Source organism: Mizuhopecten yessoensis, unplaced genomic scaffold (assembly GCF_002113885.1).
Source record: "Mizuhopecten yessoensis strain PY_sf001 unplaced genomic scaffold, ASM211388v2 scaffold10621, whole genome shotgun sequence".
NCBI lineage: Eukaryota > Metazoa > Mollusca > Bivalvia > Pectinida > Pectinidae > Mizuhopecten > Mizuhopecten yessoensis.
Window position 1 is genome coordinate 121,983 of NW_018408638.1, and position 11,004 is coordinate 132,986.

General features: G+C 37.3%; 1 protein-coding gene across 1 annotated transcript in view; it reads right to left on the reverse strand.

The window, feature by feature from the left end:
* The window catches only part of LOC110461469 (apoptosis-resistant E3 ubiquitin protein ligase 1-like), a 62,042-nt gene that overhangs the window by 20,938 nt on the left and 30,100 nt on the right, over positions 1 to 11,004 (reverse strand). The window contains exons 4-6 of the mRNA XM_021514925.1: positions 8,951 to 9,213; positions 2,533 to 2,773; positions 1,090 to 1,253 (exon numbers count right to left, since the gene is read on the reverse strand). Coding sequence (XP_021370600.1) covers positions 1,090 to 1,253; positions 2,533 to 2,773; positions 8,951 to 9,213 — 668 coding nt within the window. The remainder of the gene's footprint in view (positions 1 to 1,089; positions 1,254 to 2,532; positions 2,774 to 8,950; positions 9,214 to 11,004) is intronic.

Here is an 11,004-nt window from a genome sequence, read left to right on the forward strand (position 1 = left end):
ACTGAGTACCCACTCTACCACAGTGAGGCACCACTCTAACACTGTGAGTCCTCACTCTAACACTGTGAGTCCTCACTCTAACACTGTGAGTCCCCATTCTACCATAGTGAGTACTCACTCTACCATAGTGAGCCCCCACTCTACCATAGTGTGTCCCCACTCTACCACAGTGTGTCCCCAATCTTCCATAGTGTGTTCCCACTCTACCATAGTGAGTACCCACTCTACAACATTGTGTCCCCATTCTACCATAGTGAGTACCCACTCTTCCATAGTGAGTACCCACTCTACCATAGTGTGTCCCCACTCTAAGTGAGTACCCACTCTACCACAGTGTGTCCCCACTCTACCACAGTGAGTCACCACTCTACCACAGTGTGTCCCCACTCTACCATAGTGAGTCCCCACTCTAAGTGAGTCCCCACTTTACCATAGTGAGTACCCACTCTTACAAAATGAGTTTTTACATCAGTTTGATATATGCACATCAGGAAGAAGTGGTGTGTTTCTATACAATATGAAATATTACAAGAATCTCACAAGGCTGGACAATTTTCTTTCCACAAAATAATCTTCCTTATTGATTTTTCCTGCTTAAGAAAAGCAACTTCATCATCATTTTTTAGTGTATCAATCAAATAACTGTGATATCCCATGACGTAAATATCAATATAGAAAGTCATGCATTTTATATGAGGTTGCCATTAGATTTACATCTGTCTGCTATGCTCATCCTGGCTTACATCACTACTACCAGGTCCTGGCTTACATCACTACTACCAGGTCCTGGTTTACATCACTACTACCAGGTAAACAACTGGCTCTATTTTCATCAATCGGGCCATATCTTGGAATTCCTCAAATATGACAATTATCTGTTGACCCTGTAGTGTTTAAACCTGTCCTCAACTTTGATATATTCATACAAGTTAAACTAACTCTCTCATCACTGTTCATTCTAGACAGAAGCCATTTTGATGTCCCTATTTTACCTACATGCGTGTGTATTTCAGTGTGAAGTTCCCACCATGCTATAGGGTATACATATATATTAAAGACATCCTCATTCACAATACAATGTATACTCACTTCTGTAACTTTGATTTTGAAGTAATGGTTCTGGTCTGCTTTGTAGACAGCAGGGTTCCCAAAGGAGTCCTGTGTTTCTATGGTGAGGGGGTAGGGACTCCCTGCGGTACACACTATGGTGGAACAGTAGTTTGTAAATCCTGTTCTACTGGCATCAATAGGACCTACAACACAAAAAAACACATATTGTTAATTAACCGACCCATTTGTTAAGTGCAACCAATTTTAGTACTTTTGTTAAAATACACATTCAAACATATAAATTAAGCCATAAAAGATTTCTCGTCCACCAAGGTCTTCATTTTTTTAACAGTGCCTTTACCTGTAATCTACCAAGGACTTAATCAGACTTTACAAAGAAAATCAAAATCTGCAGGGTGATTTCTAAAACGCAGCAAAAACATGTCTGTTGCATTTAGAAATCAAGTATTGTTTTTAATTCCGACTCAACCAAAACAGGTAGTTGTATCTAGTATTTGATAAAGCTGTACACATTCCATGTATACCAGGTCTCTTTGACAATACCAGATCTTCAGGCGGGAACTTGTAGCAGTATAAATCCACTGTACCCTGATTGGATGCCATGCTGACCTCATCATCATAACATTTTTAGATAACTTGGACAATAGTACATCTTCTCAGTCACAGGAACATGCGTACACGGTCATACACTGCTTTAATACATATTTAAATGTTGAGTGATCCCCGGAGATTATTAACGTCAGTGAGAGGGAGTTCTGAGTTTCCTATCAAACACACACAGCCATCTGCTTTGATCTGTACAGTTATCAACTCATTATTTATTAAAATCTTCCCTTCAAAACAGTCGGATACACACACTGTAAAATAAGAAACTGATTGCATTAATTCAGAGCATAGAACCATCCTGAACACAGGACACAGACAATTCGGATTTTGTATGACCTTGAGACCTACATGTATGATTAATTAGCATGATATTTTTGTACTGTAATTCTTGCAGATAATTGTCTTTTAGGGAGAAAACTGGTGTTTAAAAGAATGTTTAACTTCCAACCTCTGATATACATAAGACAGGTGCAATCACAACAATGTATAAGAACATTAAATAGTATAAAGGCAATACATGAATCCCTAAGACATTTAGTACTACATATAAGGTGTTGTGGTAGAACAGCATGAACAAAAACATTTAATCAAAACATAAACAGTTATATCATCTATTAATCAATATTTTTGATAAGTAATACATAACTGGGATTGGGTCACTTCTCTTATCAAAAACCATGACATTAAAATACATTTTTTTCAAACCATTACCATACTCCATGAATTCCATTTACCATGGAATGAATTCTATGTTGATCAATTTTCAAGGTTATTATGTACCTAAATGAGCACAATTAAAATGGTGTTGATGAAAGTATAAAGATTCAATATATTTTTTATTGTAAAAACTCTTACCTGCATCAAACTCTCTGGTGAATGGACTGCCTTTAATGTGCTTCCCCGAGACCATGATTGAGATTTTATACGGGCCTGAGCGGTGGACAGTGAAGGACACACGCACTGTGTTAGATTTTCCCTCCTCCTCCTCGATTTGTTTAGTACAAGCGACCTTAACCCCACGGTGTAAAATCTCCACAATAATGTGACTTGTATCCTCATTCAGTATCACAAACGGTTTGCCATTTTTTCGAAATAACTGAAATATAAAACAGGAAGTAACAACAAAAGACGACCATAATGTCAATCTTTCCTTAGAAATTAAATATTTCCCTTCTCATACATATTTATGTGCTGTCAAAACACTATAGTTTCTAGTTAGTATTTCGTGGGCCTTTTTAAAATTCAAGAACCTAGAACACAAATGAAAATTTGGAATAACACAGAAACTGAGGCGAATCAACCCTGTATTGATGAGGCAGCGTAAAATACACCTTCCGGGAGTCACATGAGTTATTAAGTCAGCACATTTAAGCACTGTACAAATCTTATTAGTGCTTACTCTCATTCAAAAGTGTAAGAAGAAGTTAACCTTTAAGCATATACTACATGTATTTACCAAGGGTACACAGACTATATAAGTGATATGTATAAGCCCCATCCATCACTACCAAGGAACTCATATCAGACAGTACACACTAAGTTATAAACACAATTTGTGAACAGCACCAGCCTCCCTGTAACTCCTGTTACCAATCCAATGTTAAGCAGCTGAGTCCGTGTACATCTTCCCTGTCTAGTGATTTATATATACCTCATCTCTGATTATCAGTTATCATAGCAGTGAGATACGTATCTTTTACAGAAATAGCTCAAATCTGAGTTTGACCAATAAGACAACATTCTCTGATCTATCACAGAACGGCGTCCTGACCAGACAATTATATATGTTATCCTCTACTGTCATAACCTATTACAAAGTTAATATATATTCTTGCCAAGCAAAATACATCTAATTTGCAATGCAGACACTGCAACAGAGCTGGGAAATGAGTATAAATGCCAATCTTGTCAAAGTCTGCATGCATGAAGCCAATACAATTCTATATAACAGGATCTACGCGATTCCCAGGAACAGCGGCCTCATTGGGTCCTCCCGAGCGAGTCAGGGCTGTTGGCACAACAGTGGGACTAGGGACAAAATGTTAAATCTCCTACAGAATCGGCCCTAAATTAGTGAAATATACCAGTAAAGTGAGCTTTTACATTTGTGTTATATTTGTCTTTCAACTGTAGATTAATGCAGCTTCTTACAGTTGCTATGATTCTACAGATCTTAAATGTCATTATTTTCTAGTAAAATAATTCAGTGTAAAACCAGGTAACCAGTAAATTATATTACCAAGAATAATATATATACTACTATAATACAGTGACAATAATTGCATTATATATATATACTTATACATATATCAATAGGATATGAAGATGATTGTATTATATCTGTATATAATATTGCTTAGTGTTCTGTCATTAAGTTTTGGTCTCTTCACTGCAACATTTAATAATTTGTACAATATGTTTTTCAACAGTCATAACAATAAGGTAAAATACACAACACGAGGCCTAGAGGGCCTGTATCACTCATCTGGATCGTAATGCCCAGCAATGGTATAAATAGCTATGGAATGGGGATCTCAACCACTTCAAAGCTATGACCCAAGAATTAAGTCCCTAGGGGTAGGGCCAGACCCAAGGGTCAAAACTAATATCACAATTGTGTTCGTCTTTTAATGCCAGGCAATGGTATATATGGTTATTGGGTGGAGATCTCAACAGTTTCAAAGTTATGGCTCAGGAATTAAGTCCCTAAGAGTGGAGGAGCAAGACCCCAGGGTCAACTCTAATATCATGATTGCATGAGTTTTTTATGCTCAGCAATTGTATACATGGTTATAGGGTGGAACCCTTAATAATGTCAAAGTAAAATATTGTTTTTTGCCCCAACCCTCAGATCCAGGAGTCAGCCCTTAAACTGGTACGAATCCTCACCACTTGAGAATGCTTCCAACCAAATATGGTTGATATCCATCACTTTGTTCAAGAGAAGAAGTCGCTTAAAATAATATTGTCAAATAACCTCTTTTTGGCCGAGCCCCTCATCCCCCTGGGGGTCAGCCCCTCCATTTGTATACTTCCTATCAAATGTGGTTGATGTCAATCTGGATGCTATGGATGCTTCCATTCAAATTTACAATCAGCGGTTGTGAAGAAGAGGTCGTTCGAAGAAAATGTTGACATGTGGACGACAGACAGACAGACGACAGATGGACAGACGAAATGATGGACAACAATTGCCACGGCATGGCATGACATTGCATTTATCAGTACGTGATTTCAATAACAAAGGGACAAGTACCGCCTCCTTTTGTCCTTACTACTCCACTTCATGCCCAATCTAGGCCGTTGTTTGTAGAGCCTATGACTGACTATAAACAATCAGATGTCTGCTTGAATAAATTACTTATATCAGCAGGAATTTTAAGGCAAGAACATAAAAAAACACTGAAACTTATTAAACATCCTTTGCAATATCATACACTACAACTAATGTGTTTCTTTTACCACATCTTTAGTATTTCTTACATCATAACTATTACATTTGTTATACCAAAACTGTTCTTTTCATTGGTATATATATCTTGATATTCCAATCAATAATTTATGAAAAATGAAGATTTACAAACAAATCATAAACAACCTTTTGTAGATATATGTATGGATTAAAGAGACCTTTTGTAGATAAATGTATGGATTAACAGACCTTTTGCAGATGTATGTATGGATTAACAGACTTTTTGTAGATATATGTATGGATTTACAGACCTTTTGTAGATATATGTATGGATTTACAGACCTTTTGTAGATATATGTATGGATTAAGCAGACTTTTTGTAGATATGTATGGATTTACAGACCTTTTGTAGATATATGTATGGATTAAACAGACTTTTTGTAGATATATGTATGGATTTACAGACCTTTTGTAGATATATGTATGGATTAACAAGACCTATTGTAGATATATGTATGGATTTACAGACCTTTTGTAGATATATGTATTGATTAAAGAGACCTTTTGTAGATATATGTATGGATTAAAGAGACCTTTTGTAGATATATGTATGGATTAAAGAGACCTTTTGTAGATATATGTATGGATTTACAGACCTTTTGTAAATATATGTATGGATTTACAGACCTTTTGTATATATATATATGTGTATGGATTAACAGACCTTTTGTAGATATATGTATGGATTTACAGACCTTTTGTATATATTTATATGTATAGATTTACAGACCTTTTGCAGATATATGTATGGATTTAAGAAACTGATAGGTATGAAAGAGGTAGTTTAGATTTGCTGTAAACACTCTGACAGTAATATTACCTAGGATTTGCTGTGAACATTGACTATTGGTTAGAGTTTGCTGTAAACACTCTGACTATTAGCTTGGGTTTGCTGTAAACAATTTGACTATTATCGTGGGTGTGCTGAAATTAAACACTCTGACTATAAGCTTGGTTTGGTCAGACTTTCTGACTTTTAGCTTGAGTTTCCTTTTAACACAGTCTACTAGCTGGGGTTGGCTGTAAACACTCTGACTACTACCTTGGGTTGCTATAAACTGACTATTAGCTAGAGTTTGCTGTTAACACTGACTATTAGCTAGAGTTTGCTGTTAACACTGATTATTAGCTAGAGTTTGCTGTTAACACTGACTATTAGCTAGGGTTTGCTGTTAACCCTCTGACTATTAGCTAGGGTTGCTGTAAACTGACTATTAGCTAGAGTTTGCTGTTAACACTTTGACTATTAGCTAGGGTTTGCTGTAATCACTCTGACTACTACCTTGGGTTGCTGTAAACTGGCTATTAGCTAGAGTTTGCTGTTAACACTCTGACTATTAGCTAGGGTTGTTATTTACTTCATCATCCTGTCATAGCTTACATTAAGGCAAAAACATCTCAGTAAGATATACTATAACGTGAAGGACATGATTACCTGATGTCTTAACACCTTACAAATGAAATACATTGATACACCAATGTTACAACAGAGGAAGATTATGGATTATGGACACATGCTTTGTGACATAGTCTTGTTACAAGCACCCATACATCAAAGAGAACATCGCCAAATCAAGGAAAGCCGTGCCAGCATCCACTACAATAGGCCTTAGCTAACAGGTCGCAGCACCAGTGACTGGCACAGACAGATTAGCCTGTGGTGCCGCTGCATCATCAATCTGTCCGATGGCGTATCAGAGAAGTGAGAAGGCCACCTCTTTATATTCTTGCTGATGAATGTCTCCGATTTCTAGCTCCCTCATACTCCCAACACATTGCTCTACATCAATAAGCAGCACAGGAAATCACTCCAATGTTCTTAGGGCAAGGCTTTTGTATAGCTATCATAAAATGTGGAAAATCTAGACGAGTAGAACTAATGGAATGGCACTGCCATAAAATGTTATCATAAATTTGATGGAGTAATTATAAGAAGAAAGTTAATATCTTGATGAAATAAAGTACAGGATGTAAATGAATAAAAAGACGTTACGACCCCGGTATGACAAAGTCAGTCGGAGGAAAAATCAAAGGAGAAAATTATACAACTGAGGACAACATTTATAATAAAAGGATAAGGTTGAACTATACCAAGGCTACCTGCACGCTATCAAAGGACTCAGTGTATGAAATATGTTACCCTGGATTATATAGTGTCCAGACTAACAAGGACACAGGGTATGAAATATGTTATCCTGGATTATATAGTGTCCAGGCTTACAGGGACTCAGGGTATGAAATATGTTACCCTTGATTATATAGTGTCCAGGCTTACAGGGACTCAGGGTATGAAATATGTTACCCTGGATTATATAGTGTCCAGGCTTACAGGGACTCAAGGGTATGAAATATGTTACCCTGGATTATATAGTGTCCAGGCTTACAGGGACTCAAGGGTATGAAATATGTTACCCTTGATTATATAGTGTCCAGGCTTACAGGGACTCAGGGTATGAAATATCTTATCCTGGATTATATAGTGTCCAGGCTTACAGGGACTCAGGGTATGAAATATGTTACCCTGGATTATATAGTGTTCAGGCTTACAGGGACTCAAGGGTGTGAAATATGTTACCCTGGATTATATAGTGTCCAGGCTTACAGAGACTCAGGGTATGAAATATGTTACCCTTGATTATATAGTTCAGACTTATAGGGACATTCAAATTCTAATGACAGTATCATATTATGCCAAATCAACATATTAACAGCCAAGGGAAACTGTATAAGTCTTAATTAGATTGCTTAATTAAAATGGATGCAACAAATTGGTTTTCCACCAAAAGTTCAAAAAAATCAATCCATCTATTATTATGTCTATATTCTATGTCGTCAAGATCGTGACATTATAATATATCATCAGATATTTTCATAAGAATGCAATCCTAAACAAGAAATCCACCGGAGTGGATTTGTGGCCTGCTCAGCGCTTTTAGTGAGAAAAGCGTTTTGGCTTGAGTTATCACGTAAACAGATATGCCAAAACATAAAAAGTTGAAACCTAACAGAAAAACCCCTAATATATGTTGAACATTATTGCTTCTAGCATTACTGTACAAAATTAGAAAGGAATTGATTAAAAAATTAAAAAAGTTCTTACATTTACTATACAATGCCCTTATTTGGCAATAAAAGGGGCATAACTCCACTAAAAATGCACCTAACTTCTGAAATGCAAACTTGTCTGAGCTATATTGGTATTCAATATGTGTACCAAGTTTGAGTTCAATTAACCCAAGGGAACTCAAGTTATCGCACGGAAACCTTGTTTCGGTCGACGCAACTGACGATGCCGATGATGACGCCACCGACAAAGTAATACCTATATGTCGCCTCGCGTTGCAGGCGACACAATAAACCATTACCAATCATCTGCTCTAAATACCTTTTGGACCTGTGAAAGAAATTAATTGGATTGTGTATGTTTGATTTACCATTTTAGCAGCACCTCTGCTATTTTACCTATCATAGCGTAGTTGTTCAACTCCATTGATACTGATGATACAAAATCTTTAAATGATAAAAAAATCCCAACAAATCTTAACCAAATCAATACACAAATTTAGCTAGAATTTATTTAATCTGTTTCTGAAGTGATCATCCAAAGAGAATAAGATTTATACTGGTTTAATTGGTTACCCATGCACTACCTGTAGTAAAGTACTTGCTTTGGTAAAATATGATTATATGATCTTCTGAAATGTTTATTCTGTTGCCAATAGCAGAAGAATTATGATGACTGAAAATGCATTTAACTAAGACTGAACATGATGAAATATTGGAGAAATAAAGACGACTTACCTGTACGGTAAAGGACATTGTACTGCCGACACCATGAGGGCTTGTCCAGCCCCATTGGACCACACAATACTGGGCGGACACATTCACGCCCCATAATACGTTCCATAGCCAGCCTTTGTTCGGGTTCAGGTCAACGAGTGAGGGTCTGACAGGGGCCACCGATCGCAATGGAGGTAGATTGGGTCGCCAATGTATTACACTTCTTACACACTCAAACATGATGAATAAAATCAATAGAAATGATCCCAGGAGTAGGGTCAGCCCTGTGAAGAGTAACAGGAAATTTTATCAAACATTTATACAGCATAAATATCACTTTGTAATACAACTATGGATAGCCCATCTCTGGTTGTCTTCTAGACACGTATATAGCACCCAACAGTGCACTTTGGCACTCGTGCAGGCAGAATAGGGGTCACAGATCGACCAACGATTACCTTTTTATCACACACTGAAATGTCTCTGAGGACATGTTTTTGCTGAGGTGAGGATAAGAATGTCAGTCAGTGAATCTCTGTCCTAGCAGCCTTATATCACTGTTCTAACAGCTATTCTAGCAGCCTTATATCACTGTTCTAACAGCTGTCCTAGCCACTTTATATCACTGTTCTAACAGGTATCCTAGCACCCTTATATCACTGTTCTAACAGCTGTCCTAGCCACTTTATATCACTGTTCTAACAGGTATCCTAGCACCCTTATATCACTGTTCTAACAGATAATCTAGCAGTCTTATACCACTGTTCTAATAGCTATCCTAGCCACCTTATATCACTGTTCTAACAGATATGCTAGCACCCTTATATCACTGTTCTAACAGCTATCCCAGCCACCTTATATCACTGTTCTAACAGATATGCTAGCCACCTTATATCACTGTTCTAACAGATATGCTAGCACCCTTATATCACTGTTCTAACAGCTATCCTAGCCACCTCATATCACTGTTCTAACAGCTATCCTAGCCACCTTATATCACTGTTCTAACAGCTATCCTAGCACCCTTATATCACTGTTCTAACAGCTATCCTAGCCACCTTATATCACTGTTCTAACATTTATCCTAGCACCTTTATATCACTGTTCTAACATCTATCCTAGCACCCTTGTATCACTGTTCTAACAGCTATCCTAGCACCTTTATATCACTGTTCTAACAGCTATCCTAGCACCCTTATATCACTGTTCTAACATCTATCCTAGCACCCTTATAACACTGTTTTAACAGCTATCCTAGCCACCTTATATCACTGTTCTAACATCTATCCTAGCACCCTTATATCACTGTTCTAACAGCTATCCTAGCACCCTTATATCACTGTTCTAACAGCTATCCTAGTCACCTTATATCACTGTTCTAACATCTATCCTAGCACCCTTGTATCACTGTTCTAACATCTATCATAGTCACCTTATATCACTGTTCTAACAGCTATCCTAGCACCCTTATATCACTGTTCTAACAGCTATCCTAGCCACCTTATATCACTGTTCTAACATCGATCCTAGCACCCTTATATCACTGTTCTAACATCTATCATAGCCACCTTACAGCATTGTTCTAACAGCTATCCTAGTCACCTTACATCACTGTTCTAACAGCTATCCTAGCACCCGTATATCACTGTTCTAACAGCTATCCTAGCACCCGTATATCACTGTTCTAACAGCTATCCTAGCCACTTTATATCACTGTTCTAACAGCTATCCTAGCCACTTTATATCACTGTTCTAACAGCTATCCTAGCCACCTTATATCACTGTTCTAACATCGATCCTAGCACCCTTATATCACTGTTCTAACATCTATCATAGCCACCTTACATCATTGTTCTAACAGCTATCCTAGTCACCTTATATCACTGTTCTAACAGCTATCCTAGCACCCTTATATCACTGTTCTAACAGCTATCCTAGCCACCTTATATCACTGTTCTAACATCTATCATAGCCACCTTACATCACTGTTCTAACAGCTATCCTAGTCACCTTATATCACTGTTCTAACAGCTATCCTAGCACCCTTATATCACTGTTCTAACAGCTATCCTAGC